The 24452-nt window shown below is 44.1% G+C and overlaps 1 protein-coding gene across 4 annotated transcripts in view; it reads left to right on the forward strand.

Moving 5' to 3' along the window:
• The window catches only part of Camk1d (calcium/calmodulin-dependent protein kinase ID), a 423369-nt gene that overhangs the window by 319626 nt on the left and 79291 nt on the right, over positions 1 to 24452 (forward strand). For all 4 annotated transcript variants that reach the window (XR_015640829.1, XM_087590782.1, NM_001433924.1 and 1 more), the window contains 1 exon segment: positions 19478 to 19616. Coding sequence is in view for 3 of the 4 variants with exons in the window: in XM_087590782.1 (XP_087446908.1) it covers positions 19478 to 19616 (139 nt within the window). In the remaining variant the exon portion in view is untranslated.

Consider the following 24452-nt stretch of genomic DNA (forward strand, 5'->3'; position numbering starts at 1 on the left):
CACAATGGAGACCTGGGAGCAGCTAGATCCCTGGAACCTTCTGGTCAGACACCCTACCTAGGTCAATGGACTCCAGGCCCCGTGTCTCAAAATCAGTGATAGAGGATGCTATTGGGTGCCAACATATGACGTCTACAGGCATGCAACCAACTCCTCCATACATGCTCACACGGCCACATGAACATATGTGTGTGCATGCATGCACATATGAGCACACCACACACACACACACACACACACACACACACACACACACACCACCCAACACACACGTCCGTGATAACAACACATTATATTAAAAATGATAAGTAATGACTGGTGCTTTCTCTGTGGTTGTTTTTTATGTCCTATCATTTGGTGCCCTGAAGGCCCTGTGACATATGTGCAGGGACTTGCTTCTCATGCCTGGGTACCAAACAAGAAAGCATTTTACCCAGATTCAGGGACGAAGACAAACAATGTACTTCCTCCTCTTGGCAGCCTGCCATTTAGTTCGGTGATGGGGCTGGCAGAGACCTGTCTCCCTCGAAGGGACTGGTCGCTGTTAGCCATTTGGTGGCACCAGGTCCTTCTGAACAATTTGGTTGTGGCCACTGAACTCTAATGCCTTTCTATGACCCTATCGGGTAACAGGCTAGGCTGTGAGCCTTTTTGCTTGGCTGACTCTAATCCCCACGATTAATGTATCAGCACGACCGGCATCTTTCTCTTGAAGAAGGAAATTAAAAAGCTGTACCCTTCGATGTCCCTCCTCGCTCTCAAGCCGTCCATGGCTGTGGGGTTGATAGGCAGGCTGCAGTGGGAGAAGAAGGCTAAGCTGATTTTGATTGAAATTCCACGGTGGGCACCTTGAGGAATTTCACAGCCCGGTGACTCTGGGTACCCAGTGTTGGATCTCGCTGAGATGCAGTACACTGGCTAGGAGCGTATGTGGAGGCCAATCAGGTGTGGAATCCGATCCTGGAACATCCCCACTTTGCTTCTAGAGATTTCATCACTGTGCCAGATGCCAGGGCTTTCATGGAGCCTCTGCTTCAACAAATAGCCTATGAGTTTGTTCCTACGAGAACTGTGTGCCTTTCTCATCCCCCTGTCCTCCCCCAATCCCTCTGTTAGAGCCCAATCTCGCTCTCGGCTGGTCCGCTGCCATCACCATCCCATAGTCCCCACCAAGCTCCTACCCCGCCACCCAAAGAGGAGAACCAGAAAAGCCCATGCTACACACACGTAGCCTTCACCCAGGAGACTCTGGGTTTTGAACTATTGAAAAGAGAAACGCCATAGTTGTTAAGCCAGAAAATTTATCTGTTCATATATCCGCCAAGTTCTAGCAATGACCCTGCTCACTGACTTTTAAGCAAATGTGCACTTGGAAGCACAAAAGCCACTTGTGCTGTTTCAAGTTTTTCTGGTACTTGCTAAGGAAGGATCTGAATTAAAAAAAAATTAAGTATAAAACCCAGCAAAGAACACATGAGAATTAATAGGAAAACCAACTTCACCTGCTTGCATGTAAGCGCCAGTTGAATTCACTGTACCCGTGTTACCCATTACTGGGCTTCCTCTCTGAGCCTCTTCTCCTTCCCTGTCTTGCTTCTCTTGGGGAACAATACCTCTATTCTTCCCTTTGCTGCCCACGCCAGAGCAGTCTGTTTTTCTCTAGTGCTCTGCCACAGAACTCTATCCCTAGCCTGTCTCTCCTTGTTCCCACCTATGCTCTCTGCTTTCTGGCCTCTCTGTACATTGGTTCATTAACTGCTCCCAGAGAAAAAGTCACTTCAGAGCCTCATGTTGCTCTGAATTCTGCTCATGATTGATTGTGACTCAAGAGAGCAGCACAGCTGTAACAAACTCCGAAAGGGACATCTGCTGGCAGGCCTGTGCTCGCAGAGCCTGTGTCACAAGGGTGCTGGGCATTCACACAAATCCAGCTGTCAAGTGTTCTTATGCCACCCCACTGCCCCGACCACACACACACACACACACACACATACACACACACACACACACACATACACACACGCACATACACACATACACATATACACACACACACATACACATACACACATACATACAAACACACACACACATGTACACACACATACATATACACACATACATACAAACACACGCACACATGCACACACACATGCATACATACGCACGTGCACACACATACCCACACACACATACTCACACACACGCACACGCACACACACACACATACACACACGTACACACATACATACAAACACACACACACGCGCGTGCGCGCGCACACACACACACACATCTTGCGTTAAAAGTGGGCAGAATGCTCCCTACAGCTTTCTCCTTCCCTCTCAGTTGTTCCTGCCTTCAGCTAGTCTTGACTCGTCTTTCAGGAGTTTGGGATGGCAAGCTCCTGATATCTTCCATGATTCTATTACCTTCCCTCTGATCCGTTGTTTGTCCGTCTGTTTGTTTCCCATCAGAATAGTCATCAACACAGAGGCAGACATGATTGGCGATTGGTGATGTACTCAGGCACAGAGCCCTTCCCAACCACATGGCTGTCCCTGTCTACCAATATCTCTAGACTGTTACCCCTCACCCAATCATCCCTCTCCTTAGACCCCTGAACCTGGAGCTTGCTAATCTCAGCTGCTGAGTCCTGGCTCCCATTTCTGGAATCTCTCCTGACGCCTTGCCTGTCACACAACTCTTCACAGGTGCTTTGACGCGTCCTGCGTCTGTTTGTGGCATTCTATATTTCCACTGCTTATCCAGTGGGAGACAGTTATTGACACTGGTGACTTGTTACCAAGTCCTACATTCTCCAGCTCTTATACTTAAAGGGGACGCTGAGTATAATTACAAATAAATAAAAAAGACTCTTGGGACACCTATAATTCATTTTAGCGCCTGATGTCTCCCAGTGATGTCAGCCTCTAGTGCACACAAATCCATGTGTCCCCACACCCCATGCCGGAGTACACTGGCTCACACATATGCACTTCACATGCACACACATAGGCACACCACCCACAAGACACATGTAATAAATAAACAAATAAAAAATGGAGAGGAGAAATGCAAAGTGTTAATTGTATGGGCCTCCTGGGGGTAGTATTTGGGGGGGTCACATCTTAAAGCTGTTTTGTGTTAATGTCTGCGTTGTACACAGCGAACGCTTCTCATTTGTGGTCAGACCATTTTAAAGCCTCTTAACGGAAGGAATATCACAAGCTATTCACTTAATCACATCTTACTAAACAACCAACCGTCTTTCCTGTGACCTTGTTGCTTCAGGCTACTCCCAGACCAATGACAGCTGCCCATACGAACCAAGTGAAATTCATATTCATATGAGTGTTCTTGAAAAATGAATTATGGTGACAGTATCCATGAAAGGTGGCAATATCTATGACTAGTAAGTTTCCCAGCTTATAAAAACATCATGATAGCCAAGATAAGAGGTAATTTAACCCTGTGGTTTGGAGCATAATTTCTGTGCTTCCCCTAGGGCTTGCTGACCTGCCAACTTAGCCTAAATGATGCTTTCCAAGCCAGTGAGAGATCCTGCCTCAAAACCCCAAGATGGGGGCATCTGAGGAATGACAGACAAAGCTGTCTCCAGGCCTCCTCAAACACGCTCACACGTATACATGTGCACACACACACACACACACAAATACACACAAAATAATAAAAAATAATGGTCATTCACATATCCCTCTGCCCATCCCCCCTGTGTACTATAAATCTCCTGGATGAGTTATAAAAGTCAATGCAACAATCAATAAGTAAATCATTTGTCGTTCCACGAGTAACAAGGGTCAAGTTTCTGTCCCTTCAGTACAGATGTGACCTGTGTGCTCTCTGAATAGTTTTGATTGAAGTTCAGTAGAATCCAGGGAAACGCTTCTCAGATGGCTGACCACAAATGTCTGCTTTGTGGAGGTCTCATATTAAGAGCGGAAGACAAGGTCAAAGGCTAGGAGATAGATCGGTAAGGGCAGATAGGCTGGAGTGTTGAAGTCAGGTCAGTTCAGGAGATGCCGAGAGACTCGGCAGGGAACAAGGAGGCAGGCCAATAGGGTTCTCCAACAAATGCCAAGAGTCCAGGAGCTGGAAGGTAGGACCTCTTCTGAGACAGTGATTTAGTTTTACATAACACAGCATACTTCACAGCACTGGGCACTGACTTGAGTCTAGTGTAATAAAATCAATAATTTATGGCTCTCTAGTCGAGACGCCTGCATTCACTTAATGGACCACTGGGAGTTAGTAATGGTGAGATACCAGGGATTTCTAATAAAATTTGATTTTTTTTTTCACAGCAGGACAATTTCAGACAGTCAGTAGCTCCTGGACTTGTCAGAGGCTCCAGCTCTTCTAGGTCCTCCTTTAGATGTGACAGAGTGGATAGGCTGCTGTGTTTTCGAATGCTCTTGTATCAATGACTTTAAGTACTGAGCTTGCTGAAATCTCATTATCCTCCAGCCTGCAGGCTGTCTGGTGGAGGGTACAATTGCATTAGGTGTAGGAAATGAATGCACTCTAAATTCAAGTGTGGGTGAAGACTGTTGGCATCTCTTGGCCTCTCGGATTCCCGGTGCTCTTGCACAAGCCTTGTATATCTCTCTTCATGCTTAACAGAAAATGAGTGTTCTTAGAACTCTGACAGATGGCAGGTTGAGTGTACATCTCCATTCAAAGAACCCATTCAAACAGACATGTAAATAACTCTGTGTGTGTGTGTGTGTGTGTATGTGTGTGTGTGTATTCACATGTGTGTCACAGCTTAAGCTTACCTTTCATTACTCAGGAGTCATCTACATTATGTTTTGAGACAGAGTCTCTTCTGGGACCCAGGACTCGATGACTAGATGAGGCCAGCTGACTGGCAAGCCTCTGGGATCCTTCTGTCTCCATGTCTCCCGGTTTGGGGATTCCAAGCACGAATGACAACACCTGGCTTTTTGCATAAATGCTAGTGATTGCAGTCAGAACCTTGTGTGCTTGTGTGACAAATACTTTACTAAGGAAGCCGTTACCTAAGTCTAGGTAAATAGTTCTTGCCGTTCTTATAATAGAACTTGGCAGTGCCTTCAAATGCTGAGACAGGAGGCTGACTTCTAGGTTCTGGGGTCAGGAAGGCCTTCCTCTCACCCCATCTTACTCAGCCTTCATACAACACATGTAAGTTTGACTAGAGTCCATGAAACACCAAATCTTATTTTTTTCCCTCCAGAGTTTGTAACATTTCTACTGAAGGAATTTTTTTTTTGGTTTTCTTATTTCTGATTCTCAAGACTGTTTAGCATTTTCAAGCTGAGGATGAGTGTCTAATAAGCTTCTGCCTCAGGTCAGTTTCCATAGAAACAGCCTCTACATCAGAGATGTGGGTCCAGGTGAGTTTCAGAACCTCCAGATCTGGCAAGTAGAGAAGGAAGCAGGACAGGAAGGGAGTGGGATGGGGGTAAGTTATAAAGCTGTCCCAGCAAAGCCCTCACCTTCTATGGAGTCTCTAGAGCTGAGGTGACCCTTAACAGCTTTCTCCTACAGGGAGCAAGGAAGGAGGAGGGGTGCACACATCCCCTCGTGCTATAGGTGTGGGTTGTCTCGGGGAAGGGAAGTGTGACCTTGGGCAAGGGAGCTTTTGTGCTATAAAAAGTCCCTTCAAAAGAAAAGGACACAGCTAAGAGCAGCCAGCTGCCAACACTCCCAATGCCTAGAGTGTCACTTTGGGATGAACAATGTAATACTCACCAAAGTCCTCGCTCTGACCACCTCCCTCCGTGCTTAACTCACAACCCAACTTTTGCTACCATTTCTCCCCTCTCTCAAACCCCTGCTTTAGTGGGTTTTTTTTGTTTTTCTTTGTGTGTGTGTGTGTATGTGTGTATTTGTGTGTGTGTCTGCATTTGTATGTGAATGCATATATATGCATTTGTGTGTGTGTGTGTGTTCCTATGTGTACATGTGTGCATGAATGTATGGAGTCCAGAGGACAGCCTTGGATCTTCTCTACATCCCTTCATCCTTTTGTTTGAGACAGAGTTTGTCATTGGTCTGGAATCTTGCCAAATGGGCTAAGCTAGCTGAAGAATAAAACTCCAAGAAAGGGTTTCCTGTCTCTACCCCCTTCCCACCATTGCAAAGATTACAAGCAAATATTATACCTGTCTTTTCATGGTGGTTCTTGGATATGAATTGAGGTCCTTATACTTGTGAGCAAGCGCATTCCCCAGTACAACGTGATCAAGGTATAAATTTTATATAGCATAAAATTTGCTCATTTTGAGTGTGGCATTTGATGGTCTTTAGTAAATTTACTATTGTCAAAGCCACCACACTAATTCAGTGTTAGAACATTTGCAACACGTAAGTAGTGTACAACTTTAGAAGAAAACATTTTGAAGTAAAATGTTTTAATGAGATTTCAGTACCAGGGACTTAAGTTCTTTAAAAAAAAAAAAAAGGATCAATCGACAGGCATAATATGAGTGGGCATGGTTCTTTTTAACAGTTACCTGGGGTCTCAGAAGACCCTAGGAGATGTGGCTAATGGACAGACCAGGAAAAGTAGCTGCATCTCCCTTTGTTGGGTGGCCCATTCCCAGAGGTCACCTAAGAAGGCTGTGTCTGACAAAGTCCCTGTGCTGTATAAATCTTCTACTTTATTTCCCAATGGGAGACACCCTGTTAGAGGTGGGGTGTGCTCAGTAAGTACAAGTGACAGGCAGTGAGAGAAAGAATGACTGCAACAGGAGAGGACACCTGTCTGTGTCAGCAGCAAGGCAAGGAGGAGACACAGAGAAGACGGGGTGAGAAATAGACAGGAAATGTCTTCATGTATTAAATACCAACACTGCAACCTAGGCTATTTCTAAGGCATGTATAGGATTGCTCCTTCAGTGACATATTCACTGTTCTGGGAACGAGAAAGAAGGTTTGGAAAAAGAGCAGCGGGCATGTTTTCTGAAAGTTTATGGTGCACTCATAAAATTCACACCATAAAACTTACCTTTGCTTTATTTATTTTAAATTTATTTTTTATCTTATTCAATGTGCACTGGTGTTTTCGCCTGCATGTACACGTGTGTGAGGGTACTAGATTCCATGGAACTGGGCTTACAGACATATAGGTGCTGGGACTTGAACCTGGGTCCCCTGGAAGAACAGTTAGTGCTCTTAACCACAGAGCCATCTCACCAGTCCCTAAACTCACTCTTTAAGACGTGCAATATGTCGTTTTTCAGGATGTTCACGAAGCTTTGCAGCTGTTCTCACTAATTCCAGGATGTCTATACTCCCACCAAACACACACACACACACACACACACACACACACACACACACACACACACACTTCAGTTCTGTATTCACCTTTACACACTCTCTCTTGCCCAGGCCAAACACTAGTCTGCTCTCTCACCTGGAGCCTGTTTTGCTCATGTCATTTGAAGGGAATCCTACCGTGTATGGGTTTTGTGTTCTTGACATGCTTGTGATAGAGTCACACATGTCAGTACTCTGCTCTTTTTTATGAGTGACTAGTCTTTGGATGTACTATGTGTATATGTCACAATTTCTCCATGATCCACTGATGGACCTTTGGGTTTATTTCCATGTTTTTGGTTATGAAAAATAAGTGTCATAGATAGATACAGGAGTTTTTACATGAAGGTGTCTTCAGGTCTCACTTAGGAATACAGTGCTGGGTCATCCTCTGTGTTCTAGGTTTGTAAGGAACTGCAAGCTACTTTGTGGAGTAGCTTCATATTCCAGTCAGATGTTTGTCCTGGTGATAAAGTCCTCAAGTGAATCAGTTAAGAAGAGGAATAGTTTATTTAGGGCCACAGTTTAGGTGACCATTATTAGTAGATCTTGGGGACCCTAGAGGAGATATTTGTCATTGTGCAACATTAAACTGATGTATGACATAAACATGCCGTGATCTTCTTGATAATTTAAAATGTGTAGACTTCTCACTACTCACTCACTCATGCTATGTCTTTTTCATTCTGTAATGCATGTGAAGGGTAAACATGTGGGTGCCAGGAAGCAAAGGATGTGAAACCCACCGGTGAGAATTATTCTTGTCCACAGCAGGTTATAGAACACATAAGCAATGTGTTTTCCAAGCTGCCTATCCCACAGCCATGAGCGACCCTTCCGTTCTTCTGTAAGATGGCGACTATTCGAGCTGAGGAGATAGAACCTGGTAGTCTTAATTCTAACAGAGCACATGTGACTGCAAAGACTCTGTGTGTGTGTGTGTGTGTGTGTGTGTGTGTGTGTGTGTGTGTGTGTGTGCAACACATATCTATACAGTTACAAGGGGGAGGCTTTCAAGGAGTTAATCTGTCCACAAAAAAAGAAGAAAGAAAAGGGAGGAAAAAAAAAACCCTCGACAGTAATCTGACATGCCTTAAACTGCTCTCGTTGTATGAGGTTTGCCTGTCAAGTTCGCCCCACCCTGTCTGTGTGGATGGATTGGATCATGACCTTGCCGACCAGTCATTCACACCCTGGGGAGGACGGTGGGCAATCACCTTCCCCCCACACACTGCTCCACATCACTAATCTGCCCACTAGCACATCATCTAAATGTATTTTTGACATGGCGTTTTAGAGGAATGACTTTGAAAGTATGCTAAAGGCTTCTGTCATCTGGCTGCTTTCAACTGTGACCTCCTATTGTGCAGTGGAACCCTAAGCCGTGCTCGGGCTCCCTTTACAAAGCCAGATAGAAGCCATTTAGTGGAGGTGGACTCGGGACTCTAGAACATTCTTTCAGGGTGTGAACGGCTTGCCTCTAAACAAAGGAGACAAAAGGTAGAGAGGTATAATACTCAGACTAGCTCAAACTCCAGAGGCTGAGAGAATTTTAATGAATGAGTGGTTGGTTGGATAAATAAGCAGCTGAGGTGGAAATTTCAAGAAGAGTGGCTCAGCAGTCAGTGTGCTAATGGACATCGGTTACAGAGTGTTTCTGTTATGAGCTCCCTAGTGTGTGTGTTGAGGTTTACATGGCTATGTAAGACTGTCCAGCTAGACCCAACTCTTAATTTTGTATAACTTGTGTGTGTGTGTGTGTGTGTGTGTGTGTGTGTGTGTGTGAGAGAGAGAGAGAGAGAGAGAGAGAGAGAGAGAGAGAGAGAGAGAAAGTGTGTGATGTCAACATCAGGGATCTTCCTTTATCAACCTTTATCTTATTTTTGAGACACAGTTCTCACTGAACCTGGAAGTCACTGACTGAATTCCCGGCCACTGAATTTATTGGTCCCTGAGTAGCAAACACGAAGCTTCCTTTCTCTTTGTGCCATTAACCAACTGGCCGCAGAGATGAGGCAGTAGCAAGTGAGGTAAACATGACGTCCCACCCCACCCCCACCAGCCCCATGGAATTCCCTGTATGGGATGCAGCAGGACCAGGAAAGGAAGACAAATGGGCATGCTGGCGACTACAGCAGGCAAGTGCTATTCAAAAGTAGAGTGCTAAGAGAGAATGAAGCAGAGGACCTAATGCTGCCTGTCCATCAGGAAAGACTCTTCTGAAGCTGTGGCTTCGAAGCTGGGATCTTAAGTAATAAGTGAAGTCAAACAGCTAAAAATGTGCAGGGGATTGAGGTGTCTCAACAGGGAAAGGACTTGCCACCCCGCCTGGTGACCTGAGTTCAGTCCCTGGGAAGCACATGGTACAAGGAGAGAACCAGCTCCCACAAACTGTCCTCTGACCTCACATGAGTGCTGTGGCGTGAATATGCATGTACACGCAGTAAATGAACAAACAAACAAACAAACAGTTCATTTCCTATGCAGAGGTTCAATAGATACACAGAATCTGCCCCAGCTGTTGGCCGAGCGATAGACAGGCAACCTTTGAGCTGTCTTTGCTCTTTTCAAAGCTAGGTTAAACCTCAACTTTGCTTATGTAAATGTATGTGTCCTCTCTCATATGAAGGGAAAGATGTGCCGTAGAGGTCCACGTTAGCTAAGCAGCATCAAAGGAAATGCAAGCACCCATAGTTCGGTCTAATTAAGACAATGAGTAATGAGACTGAAGTGCATCCTTCAGGTGTAACACAAAACTGAGGTTATCACTCTTCTTCAGACTCTGAATCTCAAAGCGTACATGAATTGTGTGTTCTCCACCAGTTTTGGAACACCTTTCCCCAAGATGGCCATGGTGAGCTCCCGGCCACCTGGCAGTCCTCCACATGGGAGCTGTTGATTTTTACAGACTCTGTAGCCAGGGCCTCTCCCAAGACTCATTCCAGGGCCTATTTTTATTCAGTTTAGCTACTAAAGGAATGTAAATTTTCTACCATACTACAGAAAGTATGATAAAATTATAATTGTGCATCTGTGATGGCCAGTCTTTATTGTCAACCTGACCTGATTGAGAGTCACTTAGAGATAATATGGCTCACCTCTGCGTATATCTGTGAGGATGATTCCAGACATTAAGTGAGGGGGAAAGATCCTCTCAGGACATAGGTGGACCCGTTAGGCTGAGGGATGGAATAAAAAGAGAGAAGGAAAAAAAACTGATGAGACTTAAACATTCCCATTTCTGCTTCCTTGTCTGCTGAGGTGTGAGCAAGGTACTCCTCAGCCACTATAGAGCCACCCATTACCACACCTTCCTCTCCATTGTGGACTGTGTCCTTTCAAACTGGGAGCCAAAATAAATCTTTCCGCCCTTAAATAACTTTGTGTCAGGCATTTGGTCACACTGGGGAGAAACGTAGTTAATACTTCTGCCAAATAAAATTTTCCTAATTGGAACTAATTGCAGAAAGGCTGATGTGTGATTGTCAAAGAGCTAATTATGAAAATTTTCCAGTCTCATACTTAATACGTTCAACACCATCTGTTGTCACAAAGCTCATGCTGAATGAGTTTATCCAGGTCAGTTGTCATCTGGGGCTAATAAGAACTTCATTAACCTGTAGCATCCTAGGCAACGTGCCACACTGGGTTAATAGGTTTCCCACCCTCACTTGCGAGTCCTCATATATGTAGAAAAAGACCTGTCACTGCAGAATCAAAGAACTCAATTATAAGGCCACATAGAAAGGCAGAAACACACACAAGTTTTCATCCTAATGCTTCAATATGCTAAAATCCCAAGTCATCTGTAGGAGAAAGAAAAGTGGGGACGTCCTCTGCCGTAAAGAACAAGCAGCCCTTGTGTTATCCTGCCTTGGTGGTAACTCTTGTTCTTTTAAACTCCCTCCACAAGGATGCCTTGACAGAATTTCACTAAGACAAAGGAGAGAAGAATCTTTTCCCATTGTCTAACTTATTTTTAAAGCGTGTAGAATTACTCCTTTTATAGAAGAAAAAACGAGTCTCAGATATTTCAGTCCTGTGTGCCCTTCTTTGAATTTTCAGGACTTATCCAGTGCCAAGGTGTAGGAAGCATTGTATATTCCAGTGATTCTTGGCATGCTGTCCTGAGCCCTGACTTTGTTCAGTTCTCTTCCTTCCTCATATTCATCTTTTAGTAGTATCGGTCAGGGTTGACCAGATGTCCTTATTGACTTCCATGACTTTTGTCCTTTGTTTCTTACCTATTTGTCTAGTCCTTGGTTAGCTCCTTCTTGGCCAACCCAGCACTGGCTGTAAGTCCCCCCCTTTCTCTAACCTACCCTCTCTTGGTAGAGGATAACACCTGCTCCTTGGCGTGACCCTCTAAAATGTAAACTATAACGAGTACTGTACTCCCCATTTCTCTATCTAGTAGGCATTTCAGTTGTGCATATCCTATCCAGGGTTCTAAATCTGCACTATCCAACATGAGACTCTTAACACTAAATTTAGATAAAACTAGAAAGTTATTTCTTCAGTTAACTAGCCACGTGTTGCTAGTGGCTATAATATTGGACAATAGCGAAAATGAGTATTTCCATAATTAGAAAATTCTGTTTTCCACCATCTTAGATAACTTTATTCTTCCAAAGCTATAGTTTTATCAGGGTCCTTAGATTAGCTAGGGCTTTCTAAGGAAAAGAAAAACAACAGGTAGTGATTGGTTGGTTGCTTGGTTAGCACAGGTTCATCTATGCCACACAATCTGCCATCTGCAAAGCAGAGAGCCAGGAAAGGCAGTGACATAATTCCATCCACACACAAAGGCAGTGATATATAGATGCATGTCTAAAGATGGAGGAAAACAAATATTTTAGCTTTAGCCATCAGGCAAGAGGCAAAAGAAGTAAATTTTTCTTTCCCCCATGTCTTATTCTATTCAAACTCTCAGAAGATTTTATGCTACCCATTCATGTTGGGGAGGGCTGCCTACTTCACTAACTCCGCCAATTTAAGTAGCAATTTCTTTCAGAAATGCCCTCAAAAGCATACTTAGAAACTGTGGGTAACCAGAAACCTCAGAACCCAATAACTCAGTCAAACTAGCAAATAAAATCAACTGTTGCGACTCCCATTTCAAAGAGCAGTGTCACCACCTACCCAGTCCTGAAGACAAAAACCAGAGATGTTCTGGAATATTCTAGCTTCATCTGTGAACCCACTTTACCTCCAAAACATGGCCCACCTCTGTCCAGTGGACTCTTATGTTCTTCAGGGAAATACCAACTCCTCCTTAGTCCTCCCTTATCTACCTGCTTCTGCTTTTACTTGTATGACCCGTCTCCAGCAGCAACCAGAGTGAATGGGGCACAGTAAATGTGTGAGATCAAAATGCACTCTATGAAACTCCCAAAGAACTAATAAAAACATGTTTATTCTTTTGAAAATACTCTGTTTAGATATGTACCCTCTTTTTCATTAGATTATTTGTTTCCTTTATTGATTTCTTGATATGTTTTAGATATTAGCCCTCCATTGGATGTATAGTTGGTAAAAAAAAAAAAAAAAAAGAATATTTTCCTAGTTTGTAGCCTGATACTTTATCCAAACGACAGTGTCCTTCATCTTACAGAAGGTTTTCAGTTTCATGTAGTCCCATTTATTATTTGCTGTTCTTTCGTGTGTGCACTACATCTCTGTTCTCCTCTTGGTTACTGGAGATCAAACCTACAGCCTTACATAGGCTAAATAATCATTCCACTGCTGATTCCATTGTCATCTTTTTATACGGTTACTAGTAACTAGTATGAACTGTCTTTCCGTAGTTCACTTTTTCAAAGACCTTGTCTCCAACTGGTGCCACTGAGGTACTCTGGAGAACTAAGATTTCAATATGTACAATTTAGGGTAGAGATACAGTTCAGCCCCGTGGCATGAGATATAAAGACAAAATAAGCCAGAATCCAAATATAATGGTACACAGCGGGTTAAACTTTTCTGGTCTATTAGATGGAAAGGCATTTGTTTGTGTTTTGAAAATCTCTGAACAGATTGAAGCTCCACAGAGATTGTGAAATAGAATTCTAAGAATAAATTGTTTTTGAAATTATTGACGTAGGATTTGACAAAGAAGAAGGTACTGGTGGCAAAGGTAGGGGTGCAATAAGGCCTCGATCTCACTGAAGTGGGGGAGGGAGTCCCCCAGTAGCAGGTTGTGTGGGGACCAGAGTTCTGTGCAGGAATGGGGACAATGGGCAATAGGATGGGAGAGGGAAGGGCTACCCTGACTGACAGAGGGAAGTTGCAGGCAAGGCTGGGTTGAGACTTGATTGCTGAAAAGGTGGAGAAGGGAAACATGGCCTCTTTCTTGCCGGTGGTAAAAATTACCCTCGTCTGTCCTCTGGGTTCTCCACTGAAAAATGCTTTGTTGATAAAGTCTCTTAATCGTGACTTGTATGGTTCAAGAAGACCTTCACACACACACACACACACACACACACACACACACACACACACACACACACACACACACACACACACACACACACACACACACCACCCCCAGCACTAAATATAAAGAGAACACTCTGTTCTCAGAAAACATGTTTCTAGCCCTGACTGAAGTGGAAGACCACATTGCTCTTGTACTGTGCCAGTATGTCTTCCTCCTGTGCAGTCTCTGCCTCATATAGGACAGTTTTATGCAACGTCTTGTGACAACCTATTGTACCTGCAGCGTGGCACTCTTTAGTCTTCTTCTTGTTAGTCAATCACACCTAACAAACGGTCTTTGGTAGATTAGTGGAGCCCATTCCCCAGCCATCACCATGGGCACTTCCTCTGGTGAATGTGTGGGTGGTAGTCTTAGAAGGTGTGTTAGTTCACTTTCTTAATACTGTCACCAAATTCCTGACAACAAACAACAGAAGCGGAGAGAGGATTTTGGCTTATAGTTCAGGGCAGCAGTTCTCAAACTTCTTAATGCTGAGACCCTTAATACCTTTCCTCATGTCATGGTGGCCCCCAACTATAAAATTATCTCATTTCTACTTCCTAACTAATCTTGCCACTGTTATGAATTACAATATAAATTTCTGACACACTCGATATAAGCACAGGTTGAGAACGGCTGGTTTAATAGGATACAACCCATCATAGTAGAGAGAGTATGGCAGGAGGAACATGAAGTGGTTGGCCACATTGAGTCCATAGTCAGGGAAGGAAGACAGCCCAGGAAGTGTAACACTAAGGTCACCATTCCTCACTGGAGGAATCACTTCCTCTGGTGAGGTGCCAAAGCAGTTAGGAACCAAGTGTACAAATGTGTAAGCTGTTGTCAGGCTGTAACAGTTTTACATACAATTTTACATAATAATAAGTATCACAGTTTAAGGTGACAGAACACTGTCTTTTAAAATCAGGTGGTGGGGGCTAAGGAAGCAGCTGAGCAAACATTGTACTTCCTGTGCAAGCTTTAGGACTCATGTTGTACCCAGAATTGGGTGAGTGAGATGGGTGGATCTCAGGGTCTCACTGGCTAGCCAGTCTAAGCAAATCAGTGAGCACAAGGTTCAGTGAGAGAGCCTATCTCAAAAGAAAGGTGGAGCCTGATTGAGGGAGACACTCAACATTGATCTCTAATCTCCATACATACACACATTGGCCTCCACATACCAATTCAAGTGCACATGCATGTGTGCACACACAATAGAGGGAAGGGGAAGGGAGAGAGAATCAGGTGGATTAGTCAAGTACATGAAAACAATAGGGTTTGCACAGTACTATAATTCAGTACTTTGTCCTGACAAAGTTGAATGGTACAGTAGTCTACAATAGGGCAATCCAAGCCTAAAAGTTTTCTCAGTATGGTAACTTTTGAAATGATATCATGCCTTTTGGTAATTATTTTTCCCATTCACGGGGATTTACATGGTTTTAAAGTTTTACAAATAAACCAAAATTGTACTGAGATTATGACATCAAAGTAGTTCACATTTGCGTATTTAAATTGGCACACACATGTTATGATAGCATGTTCAAAGGCAAAGAGAATGAGACTGAGCGATGGAGTTGAATGCTGCTCTAGAGGACATCAGAACTGGACTCCAGGAAAGAGTCTAGAGATCTGTCTTGTTTCCTTGGTGTTTGATAGTTTATCTTCCTATGTTCATATTCCCTAGGTTGAACCTCCTCTTCCACGGCTATTTCTGTAAGGTGACCTTCCAAAGCTCACTGAAAATTAATACTCATTATGATATTAAGATTCTAACTATGTAAAATCTTTAAGAAATGATTAGGAGGTCAGACATAAAGCTCAATAGAAAAGTACTTGCCTTGTAAGCATGAAGACCTGCGTTTGATCCCTGACACTCATATAGGAAAAGCTCCCAAGTGAGAAAGTGCTTTAGTTTGGGTTTTATCGCTGTGAGGAGACACCATGACCAAGACAACTCTTAGAAAGGACAACATTTAATTGGTGCTGGCTTACAGTTTCAGAAGTTTAGTCCATTATCATCACGGCAGGAAGCATGGCAGCATCCAGGAAGACATGGTGCTGGAGGAAAGTTCTACTTCTTGTTCCAAAGGCAGCCAGGAGGAAACTGTCTTCTGCAGGCAGCCAGGGGGAGGGTCCCTTCTGTACTGGGTAGAGCTTGAACACTAGGAGACCTCAAAGCCCACCTACATATTGACACACTTCCTACAATAAGGCCACACCCACACCAACAAGGCCACTCCTATTCCAACAAGGCCACACCTCCTAAGGGTGCCAGTTCCCATGGGCCAAGCATATTCAAACCACCACAGAAAGTATGTACCTGTAATGGTAATGTTGAAAAGGTGACTACAAAATTCTCCCTGAGGTTAACTGCCAAGACTAGATAACTGACATTGACCTCTGACCTCCACATGCATACATGGGGCACACACATACTGGTGTGTGCACACACATGCGTATATAAACACAGAGGTGCTTAGGGCTCTGCTCTCATATATGAATAAGTCTGTAGAATGAATGAGGGAATGAATGAATGAATGACTAGTGGATTCTTTCCAGTTTACTATAAAATCTGTTTTGGCTGGATCTCCTTTTGTATTCATTTGAGACTCCATGCCTATATAACTGCAGACTCTGCCAGCAAGAAGCCCATCACTAGAAATGGGCCCTTGACCTTGGACCAGAAGCATAGCCAAGATAAAATTCACCTTTATAACTCACCTAATCTATACTATGCTAGTAGCAATAGAAGACAAAGACACCATTAATTCATTGGATTGCATAATCCATAAGTAGTGTTCTCCTCCCTTTCCCAAAATCTCCTGACACCTCACCCCATCCTAATTTCATTCTGATATTTTAACAGGGAACTTTAAACCTCTCGCTGCAGAGGCTTCCCATAGACGAGTATTGCCAAGAAGGTCTCCCCACCTAACAGACCACACAGGTCAGCCTGCCTAAGGGTGAGACCCGTGTCTTGCCCTGAGTAAGCTCTTTGTTGATTCTGAAAGTGTTACTTCTCATACCGGCTTCACAAATGGTTTCAAGAATAAGCAGTCTTTCTCAATGTCGGGAAATATATTTTCTCACAGCCCTGGGGGGAAATGGCTGAGGGCTGAAAGTGTAGGTTAATTCTACTGGGAGTTCTCTTCTTGGCCTGTGGTTCCTCTGTAGCAGATAAGACAAAGATCTCCTTATAAGGATCTAATTCCATCATGGAGCCACCACCTATGACCTAAGGAGGTCCCAAAGGTATCCTCCAAATGCTATCACTTTAAGACAGCTTCCAAGCAGGAATTAGGAGATGTATTCATTTCTTAACAGTGAGCTTTGCAAATGCATGCCTCTTGAGATTTTTTTTGAAAGAATAAAGTGATTTGCAAATTTAAGATTTCTTTTTAAATTAATATTGTTACTTTTTTTTCTGTCAAGTTTCTAAACATTTCCCAGGAGCCCTGGTTTCTAAGGAAACCAAATTCTTCTTGAGCAATGTTCAGAAGTAGAACTCTGATGCAATCTGAAGTTTAAGAAGTAGAATCTTAAATGTGCAGATAGCGAGGCCCGTGGCAGCTCATACCATCCATAGAAGCTCATGCTTTCACTGCACTCCTACCCCATGGCAATTCACACATTTTCATCTTACAGAATCCATTAAGACCTTAAGTATCCCACGGTAGAAAAAAAGACCTTCTAAGAGTAGGAAGCAGGCACATGAGGTACAAGGGATGCTCTGTCAGAATGTGGGAGGGGTCAGGGTGTGGGAGGGGTCAGGATGTGGGAGAGGTCAGGATATGGGAGGGGTCGGGATGTGGGAAGGGTCAGGGTATGGGAGGGGTCGGGATGTGGGAGGAGTCGGGATGTGGGAGGGGTCAGGATTGTCGTCCTCCAGCATCTGCAGAGAAGAGGTGGTAACAGGCTAGCCAGGGATGGGAGAGCATCTTTGGAAGATGGATTGACACTAAGGGATAAGAATGGTCTTACTCCTCTGTAGCTGATGCTACTCAGCTATGGCCAAGTGCATAAATCCACTGATGAGCAGTGGGCAGCCAGGAGAAGAGGACTAAGTGCTGAAAATACCTGCAGGGCATCCACGCTCACCTTGCCCCACACCCGCTGTCTTCCTACGGTAGTACACACCCTGGCTCTGCAGAGTGTCAGGCGTTGAAACACTTTGGGCTTCTAGAACCCAAGAGAGAATGTAGACTTTGTATCACTTGCCAAGACAGGACGTCTTGGGAGCTTGGCTCACTGCTGGGTAGATTGTTTAGACAGCATCGTCGTCTGAGATGCTGTCATCTCTTTTGTTTCCGCTTCCTTTCAACCTTTGGGTTTCTTTTTATTTCTCCTGAGTGCCTCTCCTATCTAGATTGTCAGTTTGCTCGGCAAGGGAAACGTTATCCACGTGAGTTATTGCTCAGAACGACAAGTAATGGAATAAAACCAAAAACCATGGGTCTTTTGTAGCTGCAGTTGTTTTTATTTTCATTATTAGCTTTCTACACAGACAGTTTCCGTCGATCCATCATAGCACGTTAATTGCCATGACTTGCAGAAAGTGAATCATACCTTTGTGTTCTTCTGTGTGTGCATCTATCTCTTATTGTATTAAAACTATAAAAAAGAAAAGAGTGGTTTTTCAAAGCTTGTTTATGGTTTTAATATTTCTAATAAATATGTGTTCTATGTGGTTTTGAAATTGGGGGATTTTTTAATAGTACACCCCTTGGGTTTTCCCCCCCACAATGCTTTAATCATTTGGATGGAGCAATGTTCTTTTAGTGATACGTATATTCTCAAACTTTGAAGGTAATTGGTTGAGTTGTTTCTGTTATGGGTTGTGTAATGCAGTGCCCTCCTTTCCATTGTTTTACTTTGAGTCAGGGTTTCACCATGTAGCCCAGGCTAGCCCCAAACTTCCAGTCTCTACATCTCAAGTCTTGGGTTTGGGGGTATGTATCATCACACCAGGCACAGTGTTCTTTCCCTATCTTCATTCTTTCCTATAAATTTCCAGTAGCTTTGAGAGTCTGATAATCTTCAAGGGTGTGCACCTATTCTTTGTTGAAAGGGTTGACTAGATTTATCCACCCATTTAAATAGATAGAAAGGCCAAGGTCCGAACATCTCAAAGGGACTCATGTACTTAGTGTTTTAGGGCCTAAAATTGATCATGACCCCACCCACCCCTGCTAAGAGGCCAGTATTTGGCTCCCAATGTTGTCTAGTCATGTAAGACACACACCCCTCTCACATACACACAAAGGCATCAGTCCAGTGTCCTATGCTTATAGATGATGCTTAGCCAGGGAGGCCATTTTGACTTTATGTCACCATGACACAATAGAAAATAGAGGCCAAGTTCAGGAAAGATTTCTTAGGAATTGCGATGCCACAAATCTTAGAGTTGTGTTTGTTGTTGGTTGTTTGTTTGTCTGTCTTCTTTTATTCCAGACATTTTTACTGCTGTGACATAGGGACCTCTTCTAGGGATTCCTTCTAGAGAAGAGACTGGGCAAGCTCTAAATTCAGAATTGGGTTCATATTTTAAAATTACTTTTAAAAATAAAGTTTGTTCTTTTATCCTACTGAGAACTCTTAGCGATGGTTTTAACGACATCTTTCAGTCAGTGGCCCTCCATGTTTCTAATGTCTTCTTTATTTGCTTCACAGTGTGTCTGGTGGAGAACTCTTTGATCGGATAGTGGAGAAGGGATTTTACACAGAGAAAGATGCCAGCACTCTCATCCGTCAGGTCCTGGATGCTGTGTACTATCTCCACAGAATGGGCATTGTCCACAGGGACCTCAAGGTGAGGCCATTGCTTAGCAACCCCATCCGGCCATTTCACAACCCACAATGCACCTGCTGGAGGGAGGCTGGCTACGGTGAAAGAATAAGGTTTTGAGAAGAGACAGGTGGAAAGGGCAGTTGGGTAGTTTTGGGTTATCAGTGCATTGAGGCCCAGAAGTAGCTTAAAAGACAGTGAGGATCAATATAGTTGGCCGTGGTTTGAAAGCTTCTGTAACCATTAGGCAGCCCATGGGGACACAGAGAGGCAGTTGTGTATTCATTGAAGACCTTTCGAAGAACATTCTGTAGAGGGAAGAAACACCATGAAGACCTTCACTCCCTGAACTGATTAGTTTTGGTTTGGTCAACTTGACCTAAGTTAGGGTCATCAGGGAAGGGAGAACCTCAGTTGAGAGAAGCCCTCTGAAGAATTGGCCTGTAGTCAAGACTACGGGGACATTTGTGATCAATGATTAATGTGTGAGAGCCAGATCTGCTGTAGGCAACACCACCTCTGGGTTGTATTTAAAAAAAAAAAAATCAAGCTGAGTGAACCTTGGAGATCAAGCAGTAAGAGGCCCTCCTCCTTGGCTTTGAATCAATTCCTACATCCACTGACTTCCTTCAGTGATAGATTGTGGCCTGGAGGGCGTAAGATGCTATAAACCCTTTCCTACCCCAGTTGAGGACACCCCCAGGGGAGCTCTTCGGAGTCACGTCCCACCTCCAGCCCCTTTTGAAACACACCAGCTGTGTGAAAGAGGGAACAGTGTAGAGAAAGAAGGCTAAATGAGCTTACAGGAGCAGCTGCCTTCTGGTGTCCTGTAGGCTCCTTTCTCCCCATCTCCCTCTCCCACAACCTCCCTCTCCCCTCTCCGTTTTCTTCCCTTCCTTCCAGTTGGTTTTGTCCAGTTGCTTTTTGTAGGTAGAATTCCACTCTACACAGGCTCCAACTCCAAATCTCTGGCCTCAGCATCCTAGGTGAGGAGACTTTATATAAGTAATTGTCTTTTCTTTGTGAAGTGAGGGTATTATGATCCTTCAACTATTGGCACTGTAGAGGTTGGACCTTACAGTGGGTACCTTAGCGGCCCGCTCCCTCCTTCTCCCTCAGGTCTGTAGTAGCAACCACATACAAAGACTGGAAAGACAATCAGAGTATTACCATTGAGCCCAGGCTAGGTGTGACTCCATGCTATAACCTTACAGGTCCAGCCTCCATGGCCTACTGCATGAACAAGACGTGCATCCACCCTCCAGCATATATTTACCCACTCGAAATGTAACACAGAAATGTGGTCTGCAATGCTACACTAACCCCTGAGCAAACATTCCTACTTCTCCTTCCAGAGAGATGTCTCATGGGCCCCGGGAAACTTCTAGAGACAACTGAGTGTTCTGACTTGTTAAAAAGGCAGGGAGTGGGAAAGGAAGTCGACCACTCCTGCATTAGACTTGGGTGGCTTTCTCAGCTCTGCCCTATTGATATTTAGAGATAGAGGACTCTGTGTGGGCATCAGTCCTGGGCTCTGTAGGATGTTTAGCGGCATCCTTGACTTCTACCCTCTAGATTTCCAGCACCCTTCCTGGAGCCATAGCAACCAAAAATGTCTCTAGGCTTTGCTGAATGTTCTTCACTGAGGTACAAAGCCGCACCCCCATTGAAAAAACTGGATTCATGGACTTGTTACATGCAGCAGTGACTTTCCCAGAAATGTGCTGAGATCTTTCAAATGATTATTGTATAAATTATTATGAAGTAGCTTCTTAGTCTAATTTGGGTGTTACTCAGTTGTCATACAAAAATGCCATAATATGTGGCAAAATAGTTTACAGGGAGACCAGAGCCCCCTTCATGGTAGGAAGAACAGTGCTGGGGTGTGGTGAGATGCTTTGATGACTCACAGCGTTCACACTACTCCTGATGGCTTTTCATCCAGACCCCTTGGCCACTCTCGACTCTGCCTCTCTACTCCCACTGGCCAGGAAAAGCCTTGCTACCATTGACAAATCTTGAGTCAACCCAAAGTATTGATTAAAACAGTGAACAGTTAGTTGCTTTAGCCCTCTTCCGAGATAATCATTCCGAAAAGCATCTTGCTGACCTGAATGAACTTCCCGTGGAGAAGGGGGTTGTGTGTTGGTGTGTGTGTGTATGTGTGTGTGAGAGAGAGAGAGACAGAGAGAGACAGAGAGACAGAGAGATAAGGGTGTGTGGTGGTGTGTGTGGTGGAGTGTGCATGTGTTTGTGTGTGTATGTGTGTGTATGTGTGTGTGTGAGAGAGAGACAGAGACAGAGAGACAGAGAGAGAAAGAGAAAGAGGTGTGTGGTGGTGTGTGCGTGTGTTTGTGTATGTGTGTGTATGTGTGTGTGTGTGTGTGCGTGTGTGTGAGAGAGAGACAGAGACAGAGAGACAGAGAGAGAAAGAGAAAGAGGTGTGTGGTGGTGTGTGCGTGTGTTTGTGTGTGTATGTGATAAGGGTGTATCTTTGCGTGTATGATGGGGTATATGTTTGTATGTGTATGTTTGTGTATGTCTGTGTACAATAGGGGTATATGTGTGGTGTGTTTGCATGTGTGTGATGGAGTATATGTTTGTGTATGTGTGTGTGAGAGAGACAGAGAGACAGAGAGAGACAGAGAGATAAGGGTGTGTGGTGGTGTGTGCATGTGTTTATGTGTGTATGTGATAAGGGTATATGTTTTTGTGTTTGATGGGGTATATGTTTGTATGCGTATGTGTGTGTTTGTGTGTGTCTGTGTACGATAGGGGTGTATGTGTGGTTTTGTGTGTGTGTGATGGAGTATATGTTTGTGTGTGTATGGGTATGCGTGTGTGTGTGTGTGTGTGTGTGTGTGTGTGTGTGTGTGTGTGCTTGACAATCCCTTGTCTGAGTTGAGCTTTGGTCATGTGCTCATCTCTCCAGCTGCAGAAGTTGTGGGCAGGGAGGGTTCAATCCAGTGGTGGTGAAATGGAGTCCTCTCTCTGTATCTGTGACTCGGCCTCACTGTTCATCAATAGATAATCCCAAACCCCATGATTTTACAATAAGAGGAACTCCTCCCCCATTTTCCAAACATTATTCCTATTTCAAAAATAGACTGGCCCATTTCATTTTACTTTCAAAGGCCCTTCAGCGTCATTTGATTTTCTTCAAATCTCATCCTCCATCCACAAAATTGTCACGATGACTACTGACTTCAGTAACTCTTTGTGTAACTATTTTGGGTGATTGAAAATATTTTTCCCCTTTCTGTTCTGTTAAAGAAAAAGATGTTTTGACATGTGTCACAGCAAGAGAGAGAAGCCTCTGTTTGAGCCTGCTGTACGGAGGAGAGAGGTAGAGCCCAGCTGTAACTCTGAACACAAGAACAAGTGGGCACTTAGAGCAGAGGGAGGGGAGAGCAGGGTGAGGTGGGGAAGAGCACAGCGCCTACAAGATTACCAAGGAGAACCAGGAGATGACTCAGTCCAAAACGCATGAAGAGCTGAGATGGTCACCAGCACACACATAAGAAAGCCAGGCACAACAATACTCACTGTAATCCCAGCACTGGGGGGTTGGGGTGGGGGTCAGAAATAAGAGGGCTCCTAGACACAGTACCCAGCCAGCTGACCCCCGTTGGCAGCCTCCACATTCAGTGGAAAGACTGTGTCTTAAAACAAAGTGATGTTGACCTCTGGCCTCCACATGTCCCAACACCTCAACACACAGACACAAAATAAAATGATTTTTCAAAGGAAAGTTATTAAGGATATTAGGAGTCTTGTTAAACTGGCTGAGGCCTCGGCCAGTATTGGATGTAGTTCATCAGTGAAACCCTTACCTAGCACACACAAGACCCTGCGTTTGAGCCCCAGTGCTAGTAAATGAACAAACAAATGCAAAATACTGATTGAAAAATATATCTATAAAATGACCTAACAAATGCTAAAGGCAGATCAAAGTCTCATACATGGGTGAAAAACATCTCTGAGCCAATCGATTGGTTGTAACTTTTCTGAGTCCTCTCCATGACAGACCTAGTCTCTGATTCTGCTCTCTGTCTGTGGACTCTACTTGTTTAGTCCAGTTTTAGCAAGAATCATTCTGAATCCATTTAGCATAAAATATCTCTGGATATCTGGCCAAGTGTCTCATCTCCCACATCAACATCATGTCCTGCCTTGGGCCTTAAGTGAAAGTCCCGTCGACTTGGTCTGACCAACTCCTTACTCCCTTCTTCACAGGAATTTTCCATCCACTGCCCTCCAGCCTTCCCCTTGCTGTACATCTCCAGTTAGCCTCTGTAGCATAGCAGTTAAACCAGGTTCCTCTTTCTACAAAGTCACATGGTGGTGGTGGTGGTAAAGAGTATGCATTGTCTTTTAAAAAATACCGAATGGGGCTGGAGAGATGGCTTAGTGGCTAAGAGGGCACTGGCTGCTCTTCCAGAGGTCCTGAGTTCAATTCCCAGCAACCACATGGTGGCTCACAAGCATCTGTAATGGGATCCGAGACCCTCTTTGCTCTGTGTATGTAGCAAAACACTCATACACTAAAAAAATTTAAAACATTTTAAAAAATATATGAGTAGCTGTTAGTTTAATGGCATCTAAATCACTGGGTGGAGAGCTCGATTATATTTCAGGGGTAGGGATTCCCTTAAAAACAGTGGTTCTCAGCCTCCCTAAAGCTGTGACCTCTTAATACAGTTCCTCATGCTGTGGTGACCCCACCACCACCACCACCACCACAAAATTACTTTTGTTGCTACTTTGTAACTGTAATGTTGCTACTGTTACAAATCGTAATGCAAATACCCAATACTTTGGATCTCTGATATGCCATCCCTGTAAAAGGTCATTTGATAC

This window comes from Rattus norvegicus, chromosome 17 (assembly GCF_021556685.1).
Source record: "Rattus norvegicus strain SHRSP/BbbUtx chromosome 17, alternate assembly SHRSP_T2T, whole genome shotgun sequence".
Lineage (NCBI taxonomy): Eukaryota > Metazoa > Chordata > Mammalia > Rodentia > Muridae > Rattus > Rattus norvegicus.